This window comes from Ctenopharyngodon idella, chromosome 5 (assembly GCF_019924925.1).
Source record: "Ctenopharyngodon idella isolate HZGC_01 chromosome 5, HZGC01, whole genome shotgun sequence".
Lineage (NCBI taxonomy): Eukaryota > Metazoa > Chordata > Actinopteri > Cypriniformes > Xenocyprididae > Ctenopharyngodon > Ctenopharyngodon idella.
In genome coordinates this window covers 19,772,550-19,794,079 of record NC_067224.1, presented here as the reverse complement: position 1 = coordinate 19,794,079, position 21,530 = coordinate 19,772,550, and the positions used below count along the sequence as shown (strand labels likewise).

Genomic DNA, 21,530 nt, shown 5'->3' with positions numbered 1-21,530 from the left:
TACTGTTTGATAACCATCACCCTGCTTGCAAAACACACACTGTTGACTGGCTGGGTCACATGCTTCAGCCAGCTCATTTTGCCCTCGGCGTCATCTTGTTCCACCCGTTCAGCTGTTGCAAGAGCCCAGACCAAGTCCAGGATAATATCAGAGCAGAAAGAAAAACATTTCTTCGAAATAGACTGAACTGTAGAGTAGTATAAATATAAACAAATAATGTATAGCCTCATACAGATATCCTATGTCACATGACACTTTTGGGGACAGTGTGTTGTTAAATAAAACAGAAAGTAAAACTTGTTTTTATTGAATTTCAAAATGAGACCAAACGTGTTTTGACATAGTAAGATGTTTTACATAAAACTTTATCTCGACTTTGTTTAATTGTGACTGCATAATTTTTCCATCATTGACAGAGATATTCAAACATGGTTAAACATTTAAACAGGCAAAATTTTATCATAACAGCTTACTTCTTAACATCTGTATAGGCTATTTATAATGTTTGATGTTGATAACAGATTAAGTTACAGTAAGATGTTATCGATTTCAAGTGGTACACACACGCACAAACACACTCTCCTGAAAGTTCAAGGTACACGTGTTCTCGAACTTCCTCAACAAAAACTCTTTGAGTTCAGTCTGGTGATGTGGCAGCTCATAAGTGGGTCGGCCAACAATAACAAGGAAATTTCTAGTAAAATTTATGTCATAAATTTCCCATAATTGTCTTAGAAACAATTTCCTTGTTCTATAGAAAATATATCTTTGCTGTTAACAACTGAAAGCAAAAACACTACAAATTACATTTTCACTTTAGGAGAGCAGTGGGCTAAAATAAGAATCTCTAATTCATACATGAACATAAATGCTGAGCAGTCCGTGATATTATTAGAGCACTTTCAAATGCCAAGTAGTAGGTTAACATAGAGACCCAACAGCAGACAAGGCCATATCTATAAGCCTAAAAACAAACTGATGATTACACCATCTTACTATCGTGTCCTGGTTGCCCTCTAAAACTCTCATAAGGTGATTATTTTACCATGTACTTATTTTTACATTTCAGTATATGATCAGGAGTGAAATAAGTATAAATGTAACACCTCCCCCACCACTCAGCTTTCAAGAAAACTGGCTCATGTGGGTGATCTATATAATCTTTTAGCAGCTGTTCAAGCTCATGGAAGAGGGACCTGATTCCACAATGATACTAGTCCACTAAGTGGGTGACTGTCCTGATAAACAAGGTTCAAAGAGCAGTTTCACAATTCACAATCTCTTTTTAAAGAGCAACCCAATTAATGTTTACCTATCTTGGGTAACTATGATATTTATTTTAATAGCATGCCCACAGCACTGTATGTGCTGATGAAAGAAACTAGCTGTTTACTACAGGCGTTAACCATAAACCTCAGAGCAAGCTTGGAGCTGGTCCGTCTTGTTTGTAGTTTTGTTCATGCGTGCTTGTTTTCTACCATAGCAACACAAAGTCACATTGGAACTGGGAACAGAAAGTTTCTTGTCCACCACATAGAAGACAGATTTAAGCCCTGAAACTTATAACTTTAGCATTACACCTTTCTTTAATAACAGAGGATAGTACAAAAACTCCAACAAGGTAAAACTTCAACAAAATCCCATCATGTTTTCTTCGCAAGTCAGGCCCAGCTTTGTAGCAGTATGAACGGCTGTGTTACTGTCTGTCTCTCCCAGAGAAAATGACCTACATTGCTGCAACAGATACTGCGGGCAGCATGTCTGAGGTCAACATGTTTCAAAGCAGTGCCATCTGTGTCACAAGTTGTGTTCTATATTAAGTGCACTGTTTGACACAACTCTGCATAAAGCCAAGGCTAAAACACAAATAATGTACTTCATGGAAACAGTTTTTTGTAAAGATTTTTTGATCAAACACTCTTTTTGGAATAACAGCCTGTCATTTCTGTGTTATATTTATGGGTTTATTTTAAAAGCACACAGAACTGGTCCCAGGTTGTAGTTTTTGACACAATTATTAGCAAGACTGGTTTAAGAATATAAAATATTCTAGATTATTCTAGTTTTTCTATCACTGTATGAGAGCCTTCTTTGCCTGGCCCAGATTCCAACAGTCTGATTCACCAATAGCAAAGAGAACAAACAACCCAACCAGCCAATCACGGCCTCAAGGGTGTACCAAGAGAACAGCGCATTCTCGCATGTTCTGGAGACTTCCTTTTTTGATATTGTATAATAATAATTACACACTTAAAATACGAATACAAAACATGCAGTTTCTAAAAACATTATCATAAATCTTTAGTTTAAAGCATATTTAAATGTTTTAACAAATAAAGGTTTTGACTGCGGAAGGATCTGGTCATGTGACGTGCCGTAAACGTCACGCCCCTGGGTTTGTATAAATACAGTTTCATTCGCATTCAACGACAGATTTTCTTTGAAGCAGAGGACGTGTATATTTTCAGAAGCAATTTCAGTTTCACGATCAACAAGCTTGTTAAAAGGTAAGAATCAACATTTAGTTGTTTTTATATCATTGTTAAAGACTTTAATAATACATTCTTATTGTTTTGTTATTCTTGTGGGTATTGTATTGATTCTCGGCGGTCGTTTTCTGGATATCTAAACGTATTGACTGACCTGCATTATATTGTTAAAAATGCGTTCGTCTAAGTAATGAGCGCAACAGCTTACGTTACTGAAATTGATGTTTTATTCTTAATTGTGAAGTTCTTGTATTTTGCTTTCGATATGGTTAGTTTTTGTTCTAGCCTATGTGTTTTTGCTGAATCATAATGTTCTGTGAACAAAGAACCCGGATGTTTCTGTACAGCCGCCATGTTAGTGAAGAGGATGTTAGGTGTTGCGCAGTATAGGTTTTAAATAAAAGATCTCTAGTAGTCTTGACGTCGTGCTAGTTTGTTTACTCACTTTGATAAATTTGATAAATACTTAAATACAAAAATTTGACATACGTAAGAATTTAGCACGTACTTCGTATGCATCTTGCCCTTCATGTTTTTTCAGAAAATTGGTTTCATAGAAAACTAAATTGTGCGTACTTGAAAATATTGAACGAATTGAAAATACTTTCTCGTGTTTTTTTTTTTTTTTTTTTTTTTTTTTCTTCTTCCCCCAAAGTCCTTTGAAGGAGACATCCCATTGAAATAAAATGGTTTTGGATAAAGGGATAGTGAAACTTGAAATGATGAGAATTATTATTTATTTATTTTATTATTTTATAAATTATCCCAGGATTTACTCACCCTCAAGCCATCCTAGGTGTATGACATCATCTTTCAGACGAACACAATTATAGTTTTATTAAAAATATTTTATAATATTCCAAGCTTTATAATGATTATTATAAAGACTTTAAAGCCAAAAAAAAGTGCATTTAAAACTCGAAAATGAGAATTATTAAAGATTCCGATATAAGAGAAGGGGAGCTTGAGTTTGCTGCCCAGCCCTATTTGTTTGATCCGCAAGAGGCATCTATTTGCTTGCGCTACTCCTACATCCTATGTCATACTTTGGGTCAGAGGTTTATAAAGTTTTAAATATGGATATTTTTCTGATTTTTAAAAAAAAAAAATTAATTTGGGAAATCACTTATTTTTAAGTGAGGAAAAATACAATTAATACTCTAAGTAAACCATGCTTATAGTGTACTGAACTGTAAACCGTGGAGAATTTAAATGTACTGTAATGTGACTAACTGTCATGTATGATGCAGCTGTTCTGTGGCAGAAAACTGTTAGCCCTGCCCTGAATTCATGCAATTGGTTGAGGTTGACAGAACTGCCTCCATAATTTTTTGATTGACTAATACTTTACATGTTAGAGCATATTGACATTTTATGTGGTGTTCCAAATAATTTTAAGCATTCATGAAAGAGCGCTGCCTTTATTTTGTTGTAACTGAATGTGTACCAGTAGTTTTAAATTTATGTATTGTTGCTAATCTTTTTTTTTTTTTTTTTTTTTTTTTTCTTAATGTTTACAGATGCAGATCTTTGTCAAGACCCTAACTGGTAAGACCATCACCCTTGAGGTCGAGCCAAGCGACACCATTGAAAATGTGAAGGCCAAGATCCAGGACAAAGAAGGCATTCCCCCTGACCAGCAGAGATTGATCTTTGCTGGCAAACAGCTGGAAGATGGTCGTACCCTGTCTGACTACAACATCCAGAAAGAGTCTACCTTGCATCTGGTGCTGCGTCTCAGGGGAGGCATGCAGATCTTCGTCAAGACCTTGACGGGCAAGACCATCACCCTTGAGGTCGAGCCAAGTGACACCATTGAGAATGTGAAGGCAAAGATCCAGGACAAAGAAGGCATTCCCCCTGACCAGCAGAGGTTGATCTTTGCTGGCAAACAGCTGGAAGATGGTCGCACACTGTCCGACTACAACATCCAGAAAGAGTCTACCTTGCATCTGGTGCTGCGTCTCAGGGGAGGCATGCAGATTTTCGTCAAGACCTTGACAGGCAAGACCATCACGCTCGAGGTAGAGCCAAGCGACACCATTGAGAACGTCAAGGCAAAGATCCAGGACAAAGAAGGCATTCCCCCTGACCAGCAGAGGTTGATCTTTGCTGGCAAACAGCTGGAAGATGGTCGCACACTGTCCGACTACAACATCCAGAAAGAGTCTACCTTGCATCTGGTTTTGCGTCTCAGGGGAGGCATGCAGATCTTCGTCAAGACCTTGACGGGCAAGACCATCACCCTTGAGGTCGAGCCAAGTGACACCATTGAGAATGTGAAGGCAAAGATCCAGGACAAAGAAGGCATTCCCCCTGACCAGCAGAGGTTGATCTTTGCCGGCAAACAGCTGGAAGATGGTCGCACACTGTCCGACTACAACATCCAGAAAGAGTCTACCTTGCATCTGGTTCTGCGTCTCAGGGGAGGCATGCAGATCTTTGTCAAGACCTTGACAGGCAAGACCATCACGCTCGAGGTAGAGCCAAGCGACACCATTGAGAACGTCAAGGCAAAGATCCAGGACAAAGAAGGCATTCCCCCTGACCAGCAGAGGTTGATCTTTGCCGGCAAACAGCTGGAAGATGGTCGCACACTGTCCGACTACAACATCCAGAAAGAGTCTACCTTGCATCTGGTTTTGCGTCTCAGGGGAGGCATGCAGATCTTCGTCAAGACCTTGACGGGCAAGACCATCACCCTTGAGGTCGAGCCAAGTGACACCATTGAGAATGTGAAGGCAAAGATCCAGGACAAAGAAGGCATTCCCCCTGACCAGCAGAGGTTGATCTTTGCTGGCAAACAGCTGGAAGATGGTCGCACACTGTCCGACTACAACATCCAGAAAGAGTCTACCTTGCATCTGGTGCTGCGTCTCAGGGGAGGCATGCAGATCTTCGTCAAGACCTTGACAGGCAAGACCATCACGCTCGAGGTAGAGCCAAGCGACACCATTGAGAACGTCAAGGCAAAGATCCAGGACAAAGAAGGCATTCCCCCTGACCAGCAGAGGTTGATCTTTGCTGGCAAACAGCTGGAAGATGGTCGCACACTGTCCGACTACAACATCCAGAAAGAGTCTACCTTGCATCTGGTTCTGCGTCTCAGGGGAGGCATGCAGATCTTCGTCAAGACCTTGACGGGCAAGACCATCACCCTTGAGGTCGAGCCAAGTGACACCATTGAGAATGTGAAGGCAAAGATCCAGGACAAAGAAGGCATTCCCCCTGACCAGCAGAGGTTGATCTTTGCCGGCAAACAGCTGGAAGATGGTCGCACACTGTCCGACTACAACATCCAGAAAGAGTCTACCTTGCATCTGGTGCTGCGTCTCAGAGGAGGTTCAGATGTTTAAACTGACAGTCTCAAGGATGAACATTTAATTCTTTCAGTAATCCCCATGCACTCACCACTTTTCTCCTATTCTCTCCATACTTTAACTGAATCCTATTACATTTATTAGTTTTTTATTTTTTATTTTTTTCCACCTGTTTTTTATTTTTATTTTTTTATCTTGAGATGACAAAATAAAAGCATTGAAATGTAAGATTGTGGATTTATTTTCCTTGTGTTTGTGCATGACTAGTAATTAATGATCTAATAAAAGTTAAAATGAGTGAAACAACTTGTTTTCAAAAAATAAATAAATGCTCAGGATAATACAAAAGCAACCCTGCAAGTATTTAGAATATCGAGGGGCTTTGTCTTTGTAGGCTTGTAAAAATATAAGTTCCTGGAGCCAAGCACTAGGATTTCTATAGATAATGGGTAGAAGTTGGGGTGAAGTTTCTTGCTTTTATAGATTTGATTTTAAAAGCTGTATGGCAGATACCTAATTTGGTTATACTCCACATTTGGTTAATAATAACCTATGGTGAAAATCTAGTTCAGTGACACCTGTTATGGTCTTGTTCTAACAGCTGCTGCTACAAATATCAAAAATGGTAAGATGGTGCCACCAAGTGTCTGTTCAGATAAGCCAGCTGAAATTCTAACTTTAAACAAATCTCTAAGAAATTGCATACCTGCTTTCCTGGAGCTGCTTATATGTGTTTATTTGTCATTGGCTGGCAATTATATTACTAACCCAAGTAATTAGTTCTAAAATATTTAACCTGCTACTGCAAAATTTTTACTGGCCCCACAATAAAAAAAAAAAAGCATAATGTAAAAGAAAATGGGCCTATGAAATAAGACTAGTTATTTTTTATTGTTTTTGATTGATGTAACCTTAATAAGGTTATGACACTAAAAGCTAGATTAACTCCCTTAAATTTTAAATATTGTTAGACATGTAAAGATAATTAATACAACAGGAACAAATAATCAAATTACAAGTAATAGCACAAATAAATACAACAGAATAAACAAATGAATTAAATGGTGCTTTTCAGGTTTTTATGTAGGCTTAAACAGGAGATTTTCAGGTACAGACATTGTAGTCTAATGTATAACTATATAACTAGATTAAATCAGTCAAGAGTAGTTACAGATGCATAAATAAAGTTTTGAAATGTTGAAAATATAAAACATTAAATAATGTTATTTGAAATTATTTAAAAAATGAAAAGACACTTTAAATGTGAAATTAAACCCGCCAGTAGGTGGCAGCGAATCCCTGTTAATGAGCGAGTCATTGAGATTCAACCGATTCATTCAAATGGTTGATTCATTCAGAAAGTGTTGCTCAGAGACGAAAAACAATGCGGTGGACTTTGTTTGGAACTATTTTCGTTGGCGAAATAGAGCGAAACAGGCGATTTGGTGTCTAAAATGTAAGTCAATTAATATAAACTGCTTGTTTATTAAACTGTAGCTACGTTGTATAAAATAAGTATCATATTTGTAATCATGCTGATATTTGGAGAAAAATGGCGCTCTTCATGTAATATTATAATAAATATATTATCGTGTAATATAATATATTAACTATATTAAATTATATACATATAAAATACATACACTCTAAATATGGCACCTACTACGTCACGTAGTGTATGCCTGCATGGCGTGCACTCAATGTGTGTGGTTTTTTTGTTTTGTTTTTTTTGTAAAGTGGGGAACATACTCGATTATGTCAGATTGTTAAATCAACAATTACGATATCATAGACTATATATAACGCACACCCCTACAACAGTGGCCCGATCGGGCAAGTGATAGTTCTGTCAACTCTCCCGAGCATCGTTCACACTGGCCCCGGGCCATCGGGCAGTCCTTATTGTCGAGCCCAGTAGTGTTTTTGTAAATATATTTTGAGTAGAGTAAAATGTTCGCAAACCAGCTTGAAGCAATTAGTTTTTTTTATTGTCTTATTCGAGACATTTGATTTGTACACTATAAATCGTTAAAATCTATTATTCCAAATTGTTATTTCACATATGGATATCGCAATAGGCCTATATAGAATTATTTCTAAAAATAAAACCTTATTTATATATAGTAACGACTGGAAAGGTCATGGAAATTATTAGGCGCGTCAAAACACACAGCATCCTTGTACATAAGACTACGAGAGCTAATGAAAAATCATCACTTTACAAAAAGGTTAAATTCCATAACATTACTTAATAAAATTATTTTCCATATTATGCATTTATTCACTGCATTTATTAATCTAGGTTAATTTATTATTCATTAATCATTTATAATTAATTTATATTCCTTATTCATGATAGGCCTAATAGCATAATGTTAATTTGTACAACTTAAAATGTTGAAATGTAATGGTATAAATTGAATGAACACAATGAATATATACCTAGATGAATATGCTGTAAAAGTATATAATCCTTATAATTTATACCTGTAACAAATAATGTTGACGACAGTTGCCACCATTAAAACTATTATGGATATCCGCTGAGTAAGTTAGTTGTAGTCATAAAGCTCCTTTGAGACGTCCTTAAAAACAGCGTAACCCCTTATTTACTGCTCGTATCAGTTAAATCAATGATAGGAATGTTGACAAAATAAAGAAAAATTTCCGGAACACAAGGAAGAGAATAGAAATCAAAAGTTTTTGACGAAATATTTAGGGGGAAGAACTGGTTGCACCGCCGTAAGCGCAGAGCAGTTGACAGCTGCTTCGAGCCTGTCAATGACACAAGAACATGGCTCAGACGTGGGGTAGCTTTTTCTTCTCTCTACTCGATTACAAGACTGAGAAATTTGTCATCGCTAAAAACAAAAAGGTCGGAGTTCTGTTCAGACTCTTTCAGCTGGGAGTGATTGGATATCTGATCGGGTAGGTGTCTTGTGCTTCTCTAGACGTTGAGGTGAACGAGCGGGCTCTGCCAGTTTTTAGAAGATTTAATCTTTAAAAGTACATGTTTTAAAAAGGTCGTTAAGTGCTTGTTTATGCTCACAATGGTTTCTATATGAATCTCATGAAACCGAATCGTTCATAAATTTCATTTAATCGTAATCGGACAGTTAAAGCTCGTCTTGGATGTTATTTATATCAATGGAAAGACTGAAACCATTGCAGTGTCACTGTTCGACCTGCTGGTGCTCGTTTTGTAAGTAGGCCTATTAAATGTAACGAAAAAGACTTTTGTTTTGATTTAGATTAATAATCACCATTTAGTCTATGGATTTATTAGAACCAGACAAAAGTTTCTTTACTTCTGCTTCCCAATTCTTAGACGTTTTTTGGGCACCATGGAGCTGCAGCAAAAGGTGCTTAATGTAAGATGACCTGGATCACGTGTGCTGTGCAACACACAAAAGCACCAGCCCGCCTAATGCCATTTAAAGCTACTTTATTCTTGTCCTTTACAAAAAAAAAAAAAAAAAAAAAAAAATGTTATTATAATGTCCTTCAGGGTGTGTTAGCCATACATGTGGCTTATAGCATTACTCTCTTTCACACAGACCCTAAATAGCCATTAAAATGACTTTTATATATGTTTTTTACAATGTAAATTGTTGTTTTTCTCACTGTTGTTTATTTTCTTTTGTTGATGTGTCCTCTTAAAGCTGGGTTTTTATTTGGAAGAAAGGATATCAGGAGACTGAGGAAGCCATCCAGAGTTCTGTGATCACCAAACTCAAGGGTATAGATTTCACCAACAGCTCTCAGTTTGGTCTGCAGCTATGGGGTGCAGAGGACTATGTCATCCCTCCACAAGTAAATACACTTCTTTGCTGTATATTTGAAAGATTTTGAAAGAAATTTATAATATTTGTAAACCATATGTACTCTGTTAATACACTTTCTCAGAAACTATCTCCATTTTATCTGTTAGATTATGTCGATAACTGACATGCCATACACATCTTTTGCTAAGAACTTAAACAATACACATGTATTGTGTTTATTATGTTACATAATGGAATATCTACTTTCATCTACATGTCCTCTAAATGAATAGCTGTTTTTTGGACATAATTTTGCTTAAATCCATGCAGAACAGTTGGATCTTACAGCTGAGAGACTGATAGAGGGGTATTTATGTATAGTCTTTAATATTTATTTATTTATTTGTCATTTTCAACATTTATATTTTAGATTTGATTTGATCAAACCAAAGCCTTCTATTCCCTGCAGTGCCCTAATGCTTTTGCAAAACTATTTGCAGAAAAGTGTTACGCCCAGTGTTGGGGAAGCTACTCTGAAACTGTAGTTTGACAAGCTACAAGCTACTCATAAATTAAAACAGTCAAGATACCCTTCTGAAAAAGTAGTTAGCTACACTACAAGTTACTAACGAAAAGTAGCTAGCTACATTGAAACTACTTAGATTTTTTTTTTAAATGACATAGCCTATTACAAATAACTGAATAACTGTTTCAGTAAAATGTTTGGGGTTTAAAACAACGCAATGCACTACAATTATGATTTCAAAGCGTACTGTGTTATTTTGTTATGTATATCAAAAGATACATTATTCAAATGTAGCCTATATCTCAAACCTGACTGTCAAAGTGCAAAACTGCTACAAATGTCACACCAATGCAGGCCCCGTTCTACGCACCTTAGAACCCTCAAACGGAACCCTTTATATAATACATTCAGAATTTTAATAAAAGTTTTTTTTTCATGCTATAAAAGGACCGATGACCAATTGCACTCTGCAGTTTCAGAAGTGATATCTACATATAAATGCAGGATTCACGCTCAGAATTGCTATCATAACACGGGACAAAAATATGCAATAATAATAAGCAATGTAAATGCAGAAAAAATATTTTAATTTTTGTATTTTTGAAATTCTTGAAAAGTAATGACTTAAAAAAATCTTAAATGTCTCAATTGTTATGGTGGAGCCATTGCTTACACATTACAGCTGCATTTTACTACAGCCAAAGACTATAGAATAACACAAGACATGTCACTCCTATTGTTTTGAATGGGAGAAAGTGCAACGCACAATATGGCGGAATAAGTCCCGCCTTCTAAATAAGAGCCAATCGGCGATTGGTAAAGTCATCGCGTCACTGCAGTGGCCGTTAGAAGCTCCGGTTTCTATAGAAACAGTCAGACGCTCGCCTCCGAAATAAGGCACAAGAGACGTGCATTTAAAACTGCGAATGCGCATTAGCTTGGTCCAGCCTGAAAAAATACCGTTTTTTTGTCATGATTTGAGCGTTTAGAAACAAAATTTATGAGACAGTTGTTGTAAGATTTCATTGGTGATTTCAAATATGAAATTTAATCGAAAGCTTGGCAAACAGCTTTGGAGAATTTTATGTTTCCCCATTCAAAGAGATAGGAGCTGCACTTGGATGCCCGAGAGGTGTTTCAAAGATGGCCGCCGAGTGAAATGGCTTGTCTTAAAGGGACTTTGCTACAGCATCCTGACTAATTTCAGGAGCACCCTCAGTGATTTGATTCTGGAACCGGACCTGCACCTGCATCCATGCAAGAACAAAATATATGCAACTTAAATTGGATACACAGAAAAATGCAGGTTAAACTCACAGCACATGCAGTGATAAAGCTTTGAGACGCGAATCGTGCGCTTCTTGCGTGAACATTCTGAAACCCGAGCAACCTATTTCATTAGATCAGCCTTTGCCATGTGATAAGCGCACTAAGCTATATCTCGATTTTTGTTTTCTGTTCAGTTGACGGATGCTTTGCCAATGCAATGACGCAAAACGCTGCGTTAGTGATCTTAGGTTCATTATAAAACTGTGGCGGGACAGATTAAACTATGGTGGGTTACCACTGTAATAAAATAGTTTGCATACATTTGATATAGACTGCAATAAAGCAGGACAATCAATTTAAAAAGGCTATTATTCACCTGTATGTGCTTGAAGTATTCAACTCAGACAGCGTTTAATCATGTTTATAAATTAAGCGTAACCTTTACTAATCGATTCATGTGAAGTGTAAACCCACTCCTGTCCTTTACGTAATCATCAGACGATCTCTTCTCGATGAACTGTAAAGCCGCAAGATGTGTGATATACAGGCTTGGGAGGGTTACTTTAAAAATGTATTCCGTTACAGTTACAAATTACTTCATAAAAAAAGTATTCAGTAATGTAATCCAAGTACCACAATATAAAAGTAATGTAATCTGATTACTTTTGGATTACTTCAAGGTCACATAGGCCTATATAAAGAAAGAAAGAACTAGATAAATTGCATTTTTAAATTTAATTTTAATTATTTCTTCTCAATTTCTGCAAGTTTTTAAACGTCACATGTTCCATAGTTTTGAATGGATCTCAACAATAAAAATATTTTAAAAATCTGATAAATTATCTATTGCAATATTATTATCGTTGTTGTTGTTTAGAGCTTAAAAATATAAAAGTGACATCAGATCATAACCAAACTGAACAAGCTCAGATCAAACATTTCTGTTCATATTTGTTCTGCTTTAATTTTAATGTTTAGCATTTTGGTTACTTTTAAAACCTATTAAAACTAAGCAATCATGTCTTATTTCCACAACTTGGGAATACACAGCCCTGAAAATATATATATATATAAAGGGCTATACAGACATCTAGTGGCTACATTATGGTATTACAGATTATTTTTTAGTCCTTTGATAAAGAAAGTGTTTTCGTAGCTGGAAGGCAGAGTTTGCACTGTACAACCATGTTGTTTGCATTTTCTTATTTGAAAACAAAAAAGCAGCGAAATTTCCATGAATTGAAAGCGTTTATCCCCGCGGGAAGCATCGTTTACACTAGAAGCAGCAATTATCCGCGTCTGAGATCGTAGACGTGCGTTATTTGCGCATGCACCAGCGGGTGTCTCACGTGAGTCATCACTGGCAACAGAACCAGGAAATACTGTATAATCAAGCAGCGCTTAATATAGTGTTATTATGGCAAAATAATGATTTATTTACTTTTAAATGAAAACATTGTAATCCTGAAAGTATTCCCCCTTTTTTCAAAATGTAACTGTAATCTGATTACTACGTTTTTTGACGTAACTGTAACGAATTTTTGTATCCTGATTACGTAACGCCGTTACATGTATTCCGTTACTCCCCAACCCTGGTGATATAACAATAGATGGCAGTAATGCACGAATTTAGTTTGTGATCTAGTAAGACGCTGTGCTGCTTCAATGCATTGCAGGCTCGTCAGAACGCAAAACGGAATGTAGCTTGTAGCTTTTGGTCGCGCTAGACCGCTACTTGCTGGAAAAAGTAGTTAACTAAAAAAGCTACACTGTTTTAAAAAGCTACACTGTTTTAAAAGTAGCTGAACTACTGACAAGCTACTGAAAAAATGTAGTTAAACTAGTATCGTCGCTACATGTAGTTAACTATGAACACGGTTACGCCTTCATAGTGTTCATTAATGGCATTGACCACAAAAGATGCTGTGTAAGATGAGCTGGATCAAATGTGCCACAGGCAGCTTTTATGAAGTCTAGTTTTTATTTTAGGCTTTTTTTGGCTTGGAAGCTTATTTTCTTGGGCTTTTGTTAGATGCAAGGCTTTTTTCTCCATTTATCAGATAAAGACTAAAAAATGAATTTACTAAAACCTTAAATTGTCAAGCCTGTTGGTTCTATGTAGAAAAGTTGAAGTGAGAGTATCACATTAGACACAAAATGTAAGTGTCCTGATCTATTAATTTTCTTTTGAAAATGTATTATGTAAGAATATATCGTCAATTCTTTTTAACAGGGGGACAGGGTCTTCTTTATTGTGACAAATTACCTAGTGACACCAAACCAAAGACTGGGTTTCTGCCCTGAGGTAAGAGACAGGTTGTTGTTTTATTTTATTTTTATTCCCAACACAAATGATGCAACCAAAGACATAAGGCATTCATATAAGAGTAATGTCTCTTAATTAGCTGTATTCATTTAGAAGTTTATGGAGTTTTTGATCTCTGTACATTTTAAAGTTTGTTGTATGTGTTCACTTTATTCTACTTATTTCAGAGTCCTAAAGTGCCAGATGGTTTTTGTACTAATGACAATGAATGTGTGAAAGGGGAAACTGTTATAGCAGGCCATGGTAAGCACAACACCTGTTACATTGTTGTTACATTGTTATGACCCACTGGTATGTTTTCTGATTCCTGAGCCTTAAAGGGACTACATTTTACTGTTGTTTATTCAGGAGTGAAGACAGGCCTCTGTCTAAACGACACAGGAACCTGTGAGATTCATGGCTGGTGCCCTGTTGAGCATGGCCATACACCATCGTAAGAGAACAGTGTTGTGTGCCAGTATTATTCCCTATTCATGCCTGTATAAAACTATTAAAAAAAAACATATTAGTGTTGTACCTGTAATGTGCCAAATGTTGCAACAGGGAGCCCATGCTGGCAAAGGCAGAAAACTTCACAGTCTATGTAAAGAACTTCATCAAGTTTCCAAAATTTGCCTTCTCCAAGTAAGTGAAGCCTGGATGCATCATGTCAGTGTTTATTTTTACATTAAAGCCTAATAAATGTTCTCACTTTTCTGAAATGAAATAAGTGTGCTCAGACAGACATGCCACTCATTGCAAATGCATTTAGTGACCTAACAAGTGATTGGAACTTGTAATGCGTTCATTGCTTATGCTCTTGTGTGCATGCCACGGATGCTGTTGACAGAACTGAACTAACCTCTAATAGTCTTTTTGAAGCTTTTCAACTAGGTTTTCTACAGCCTAATGTTTTGCATGTTATTTTCTTTGCAAAGCACCATCAGAGTTTTATGTGGAGCAACAGTAACATAAAATCTCTTCCCTCCCACAGGATACTTCTGCTAAAGCCTTTTCTCATAAAATCTGTAGATCATATCTAGCAATTCTATCTTGTGCATTATGGACACCAGCTGAGTAATATGAACCTAGTATCGTAACCTTTCCCCCCTTGTTTGGACTCTTTTCATGCTTTGTCAGCACAGCATGTTCAGTTGTCATTTCAAACTCCTGCTGAATAAGAAAGTTCATAGTTCACTCATGAGCGCAGGATCATTTCTGTGGCTCATAAACAGAGTGTTGTCTGGCAAGCAGTTATTTAAAGAGCCCATACAATCCTGAACACAATAATTAATCCAAACTGAACACTACCATATTGCAATTCCACCTTGCTTTTTTTCTTTTTATCAGAAATAAAGTGATTCTTCACTGAGTCGTTACAAAGCCACATACTAAAAAAACTGAGAAATCAACAAAACAAATGCCTTATAAATAGTTTGTAGCGGTGTGAAAGCGCAGACCTACTTGTCTTGCACACAGTAAAGTGTTATGTTTGGATACTGATGGCACAGCTCGACACAGCACAAGCTGCTCTGAATATCTGACTCTTACTCATCTCTATTTATACCAACACAGCCTGTGGTATATACACTGAGACTTACTGTCTTGATATCCTGTGCTCTGCCCATTTAAGTGACAGGCTGACAGTTGTTCATCTGTCCTTATGTCATGATGCTGCATGATCTCCACAATGTCATCACATAGTATATCAAGTAAATACAAAGTTCCTCCCGCTTTTCCTTTTCTCACTTGAAGATCCAACGTCCTGCCTACCACCAACAGCACATATCTCAAAACATGCAGATATGACAAAGAACATCATCCCTATTGTCCCATCTTTCTTGTGGGAGATGTGATTAACCGCACTGGATACAATTTCCAGGACATGGCAACGAAGGCAAGTGGTTTAAACAACATGACAACTTAAAACAAGCAAGTCTGCACCATTGTAAACACACTGGTAGTTGATATTCAAGCAGCAGCTCAGTGTATAAGCAGATTGTCCACATTGAGGCAGTGATCTTTTTTAGTGTATGATTTTGGGATTTTTTCGGATTTTTTAAATAATATCAAAATGTTGATCCAGGCACCCCAAAAAGTATTTGGACACTTAAGCCACACAAATATGTTTGAACATCTTCCCCCGGTTTCACAGACAAGGCTTAAAGGGTTAGTTCACCCAAAAAAGTCATTAATTACTCATCCTCATGTCGTTCCACACCCATAAGATCTTCGTTCATCTTCGGAGCACAAATTAAGATATTTTTTATGAAATCCGTGAGCTCTCTGACTCCTCCATATACTGCAATTTAACTACCGCTTTCAAGGTCCAGAAAGGTACTAAAGACATTGGTAAAATAGTCCATGTGACTGCAGTGGTTCAACCTTAATGTTATGAAGCAACGGGAATACTTTTTGTGTGCATAAACAAAACAAAAATAATGACTTTATTCAACAATCTCTTCAATGTCAGTCTCCTACGCCGTTGACGTAGTAAGTACAGTGCAGCGCTTCTGTGTTTATGTCAGTATTGGCCGACGCTGTTCATGTGAGCAGCACGACGCATGCGTGTGATGCTGACGCAGGAGCCGGCCAATAATGAGCCGCCGTTCTGACGTAGAACACGGAAGCACTGAACGTATACAGCTTAGGAGATTGACACAGAAAAGAAGATACAGTGGGGCAAAAAAAGTATTTAGTCAGCCACCAATTGTGCAAGTTCTCCCACTTAAAAAGATGAGAGAGGCCTGTAATTTTCATCATAGGTACATTAACTATGAGAGACAAAAAAAAAAAAAAAAAAAAAAAAAAATCACATTGTCTGATTTTTAAAGAATTTATTTGCAAATTATGGTGGAAAATAAGTATTTGGTCAATAACAAAAGTTCATCTCAATACTTTGTTATATACCCTTTGTTGGCAATGACAGAGGTCAAACGTTTTCTGTAAGTCTCCACAAGGTTTTTACACACTGTTGCTGGTAGTTTGGCCCATTCCTCCATGCAGATCTCCTCTAGAGCAGTGATGTTTTGGGGCTGTCGCTGGGCGACACGGATTTTCAACTCCCTCCAAAGATTTTCTATGGGGTTGAGATCTGGAGACTGGCTAGGCCACTCCAAGACCTTGAAATGCTTCTTACGAAGCCACTCCTTCGTTGCCCGGGCGGTGTGTTTGGGATCATTGTCATGCTGAAAGACCCAGCCACGTTTCATCTTCAATGCCCTTGCTGATGGAAGGAGGTTTTCACTCAAAATCTCACGATACATGGCCCCATTCATTCTTTCCTTTACACAGAACAGTCGTCCTGGTCCCTTTGCAGAAAAACAGCCCCAAAGCATGATGTTTTCACCCCCATGCTTCACAGTAGGTATAGTGTTCTTTGGATGCAACTCAGCATTCTTTCTCCTCCAAACAAGACGAGTTGAGTTTTTACCAAAAAGTTCTATTTTGGTTTCATCTGACCATATGACATTCTCCCAGTCCTCTTCTGGATCATCCAAATGCTCTCTAGCAAACTTCAGACGGGCCTGGACATGTACTGGCTTAAGCAGGGGGACACGTCTGGCACTGCAGGATTTGAGTCCCTGGCGGCGTAGTGTTACTGATGGTAGCCTTTGTTACTTTGGTCCCAGCTCTCTGCAGGTCATTCACTAGGTCCCCCCGTGTGGTTCTAGGATTTTTGCTCACTGTTCTTGTGATCATTTTGACCCCACGGGGTGAGATCTTGCGTGGAGCCCCAGATCGAGGGAGATTATCAGTGGTCTTGTATGTCTTCCATTTTCTAATAATTGCTCCCACAGTTGATTTCTTCACACCAAGCTGCTTACCTATTGCAGATTCAGTCTTCCCAGCCTGGTGCAGGTCTACAATTTTGTTTCTGGTGTCCTTTGACAGCTCTTTGGTCTTGGCCATAGTGGAGTATGGAGTCTGACTGTTTGAGGTTGTGGACAGGTGTCTTTTATACTGATAACGAGTTCAAACAGGTGCCATTAATACAGGTAACGAGTGGAGGACAGAGGAGCCTCTTAAAGAAGAAGTTACAGGTCTGTGACAGCCAGAAATCTTGCTTTTTTGTAGGTGACCAAATACTTATTTTACAGAGGAATTTACCAATTAATTCATTAAAAATCCTACAATGTAATTTCCTGGATTCTTTCCCCCATTCTGTCTCTCATAGTTGAAGTGTACCTATGATGAAAATTACAGGCCTCTCTCATCTTTTAAAGTGGGAGAACTTGCACAATTGGTGGCTGACTAAATACTTTTTTGCACCACTGTATTGCTGAATAAAGTCATTATTTTTATTTTGTTTTTGCACAAAAAAGGTATTCCCGTCGCTTCATAAAATTAAGGTTGAACCACTGTAGTCACGTTGACTGTTCTAAAGATGCCTTTAGTACCTTTCTGTACCTTGAAAGTTGTGGTTAAATTGCTGTCTATTGAGGAGTCAGAGAGCTCTCTGATTTCATCAAAAAATATCTTAATATGTTTTTTAAAGATGAAGGAAGGTCTTACGGGTGTGGAACGACATGAGGTTGAGTATTTAATGACAGAATTTTCATTTTTGGGTGAACTAACCCTTTAAGCCTAGTCCCAGACTAAAATGCATGTTTGAGCTGTTTCAACTGAAAGCAACTTGCACTGACATATCTTAAAATGTCAGTGCCATTGTTTTGTCTCAAGATGCACACCAGTAACTGTGTTTAATATTATTGGTGTTATTAATCTCTCTTAGCTCTATTTCTATGTGTACAGCCCTTTGGTCAGCCTGTGGCCGTTTTTAAATGTGCTTTATAAATAAACTGAACTGAACTAATGTTTTTTTACTAAGGCACATTTATAAAAGCTACTTAAATGTCCTAATTGAACTAAGGCCTAATCCTGGTTTAATCTAAGCCCTGTCTGTGAAACCGGGTCTTTATGTGTCTGCTATATAATTAAAATATGCAGAATAAGCAAAACAGTGACCCATGACAGTATTAGAAGCATCATTTAGAATGGGTTGAAAATTATAAACAATTTGGTCTGTATGCCATCCTTTTCCAGCAAAAGTGTCATCTGGCACTCTATGGATTAAGCATATTCAATTTCTATATGCAAAATAAATAAATAAAACTTTGACTGGAACAGTTAAGTCCCCAAACTGCAAAAGAATACCATGATGCACCATATTTTAATAAGATTCTAATTTTATGTTTACTTTTCTTTCATATACACACACAGGGTGGTTCAATTGCAGTAGGAATCGAGTGGAATTGTGATTTGGATAAAGATGAATCTCAGTGTAACCCTGAATATAGTTTCACACGCTTGGATTCCTCTGAAAATCCACAGCGCTCTGTCACCTCTGGTTACAACTTCAGGTATTGCTCTGATTTATTGATTTTCACTCATATAACAAGGTTCTATAAGTGATTTCAGCAATTTTGCTAACCACATGACCTTTCACCAAAACTCCACCTTCTAAAACATGTCAGCAAACCTGACCATACAAAATGATTCATTGACAGAGAGCATTTTTAAATGGCTAGTTTTCTATATAATATAATATATAATAACAGTTTTCACCACTTTTACTTTTCTTTCAAAGCATTTTGTTTTGGAACTGTAGCATTACACTGGCTGACATGTTTCTCTCATTTTCAAGATTTGCTCGATACTACAATGATGCAGCAGGTCAAACCTATCGGAATCTATTTAAAGTGTATGGCATTCGCTTTGATATATTAGTGAGTGGAAAGGTAAGAGATAATCAAAATTATTATATATTCCTGTCATTGATGTCATGGTGAAATAGTAAAAATATGATATTTACTTTGTCAGCTTATTTGTTTTCTAGGCTGGTAAATTCAGTATCATTCCTACAGTGATCAATATTGGTTCTGGACTTGCTTTAATGGGTGCTGTGAGTATATAAGCTAGTTCCCAGCAGTGTCACTAATGGTTGATAAAAGATGTTTCTCAGACTCTGATATGATCGGTGCTCATCTCATTCCACAGGGGGTTTTTGCCTGTGACATGATTCTGCTCTATATGATGAGCAAAAGCTCCTTCTACAGAGAGACAAAATTTGAGGCAATCACAAAGTAAGATTCTACTTGTGATTTTATATGATGTACTATTGTGTGATTTTTAAACAGTTTAACTGCAGTGGATTCATTATTATTTGCATATGGTTTTCATTCATACTATTTACACCTCTAGGAAACAACCTAAGCACAGAGAGAGAAAGCATGCAAGACACCACAGTCATCATCACCAAGATGGGCGACACAAGAGGGAGGAGAAACAGGCAATAGAGATGCAGCCATTGACATCAGTGTCATCTCAGCCCAATAACAACCCAGAGAAACAGATCCAGCCCACAGGCTCAGCGCTCAAAACCCACAGTCCTGAGAGAAAGCCACAGGGTACAGTGACATTCAGGACTCAGCATGCTATGGAAAAACAGACCATTTCTCCTGTTTCAACCTTGAGAACACCACGCAACCAGTAGAGGATTTTTCTGACACTGAATCCCATTGGATTTACTGTGGATGTATGAAGGGAGTTGTTATAGCGGGTCTATGCTCAGTCATACCAAAGAGGAATAGTGCCAGTGTTGTTTATGCTCTCCTACACTCTTAAGAAATGTTTCTCAAAAGTACCAAATTTGGGTTCTTCAGACAGAACAGAGCTGGTCGTTTTGTTAAACTACAAAGAGAAAAAGCCATGATTGGTAGGAAACCAGTTCCAAATTGAGAGTTAAAATTTATAGACATTTTAAGAAAGAAATCATGCGTAATTGAATGGCTGAGCTTCAGAAAACCAGTAAGATGGCTTCGACAGTTACAGATTTGAAAAACAAAAAGGCGTGAATAAAGAACCCTAAACTCTAACACAAAGAACCATTTCAGCAAATAAGGGGATCTTCAGGACAATACGGTTCTAAACAGAACTGTTACTACGTGTAAAGAACCTTCAAAGATCCATCTTTTTTTAGAGTTTAGTGTTTAAATGCCAATGGATGTTTTTGTTACAAAGGATTTATAATAAGCTAAAATATTTATTGTAAATCTGACCTGACACCAAAAAACTGTCAAACCAACATTGAATAAATGTTGAACTATTTGTTTTCATCTTGAATAAATGTAAAAACAGTACAACCTTAAAAATGTGTTGTTTTTAAAAAAAATATCTACACTACTTTTTTTTTTTAAAGAAATTAATAGTTTTTGCATTAAACTGATCAAAAGTGTCAGTAAAGACAATTTATAATGTTACAGAAGATTCTATTTGAATTAAATACTCTTCTTTCGAAGGAACCCTGAAAAAATGCATCACGGTTTCCACAAAAATATTAGGCAGCACAACTTTGATAATTATTTCACGAGCAGCAAATCAGTATATTAGAATGATTTCTGAAGGATCACGTGACACTGAAAATTCAGATTTGTCATAGCAGGAATAAATTAAATTTTAAAATACATGGATAAAGAAAACTTATTTTTAATTGTATAATTTCACAATATAACTTTTTGATGTATTTTTGATTAAATAAATGTAGCCTCAAGCATTAGAGACTTCTTTCAAAAACACAAAGGCCTGGTTTCACAGACAGGGCTTAGATTAAGCCAGGATTAGGCCTTAGTTCAATTAAAGTATTTTAAGTAGCTTTTATAAACATACCCTAGAAAAAAACATTCTTGGTGTGCATCTCGAGACAAAAAAAAAAAAAAAAATGGCACTGACTTATTTTAAGGTATGTCAGTGCAAGTTGCTTTCAGTTAAAACAACTCAAACATGCATTTTATTTTAGCCTGGGACTAGGCTTAAGCCTCATCTGTGAAACCAGGGAAAAAAATGTTATCAATCCTA

The 21,530-nt window shown here is 37.0% G+C and overlaps 2 protein-coding genes across 35 annotated transcripts; both read left to right on the top strand.

Annotated features, from left to right (window-relative positions):
- The first annotated feature begins 2,299 nt into the window (after window positions 1-2,299).
- On the top strand, window positions 2,300-6,037 carry ubb (ubiquitin B). Of its 34 annotated transcripts, none has more exons than XM_051895330.1 (4): window positions 2,300-2,507; window positions 4,010-4,285; window positions 4,970-5,046; window positions 5,275-6,037. In XM_051895330.1, the coding sequence occupies exons 2-4, from the start codon at window positions 4,010-4,012 to the stop codon at window positions 5,843-5,845; spliced, it is 924 nt and encodes a 307-aa protein (XP_051751290.1). In that variant the 5' UTR covers window positions 2,300-2,507; the 3' UTR covers window positions 5,846-6,037. The 34 variants fall into 34 exon arrangements, with proteins under 34 accessions (XP_051751290.1, XP_051751292.1, XP_051751291.1 ...); XM_051895332.1 differs by lacking the exon at window positions 4,970-5,046 and adding an exon at window positions 5,198-5,274 and having other exon boundaries at window positions 4,010-4,513; window positions 5,503-6,037; XM_051895331.1 differs by lacking the exon at window positions 4,970-5,046 and adding an exon at window positions 4,742-4,818 and having other exon boundaries at window positions 4,010-4,513; window positions 5,503-6,037.
- A 215-nt stretch (window positions 6,038-6,252) lies between these two features.
- Window positions 6,253-20,783, top strand: p2rx5 (purinergic receptor P2X, ligand-gated ion channel, 5). The gene is made up of 12 exons (XM_051895346.1): window positions 6,253-8,737; window positions 9,472-9,622; window positions 13,602-13,673; window positions 13,862-13,937; window positions 14,043-14,127; window positions 14,238-14,318; window positions 15,429-15,570; window positions 18,897-19,036; window positions 19,321-19,414; window positions 19,513-19,578; window positions 19,674-19,759; window positions 19,878-20,783. The coding sequence occupies exons 1-12, from the start codon at window positions 8,604-8,606 to the stop codon at window positions 20,167-20,169; spliced, it is 1,419 nt and encodes a 472-aa protein (XP_051751306.1). The 5' UTR covers window positions 6,253-8,603; the 3' UTR covers window positions 20,170-20,783.
- The last annotated feature ends 747 nt before the right edge of the window (window positions 20,784-21,530 follow it).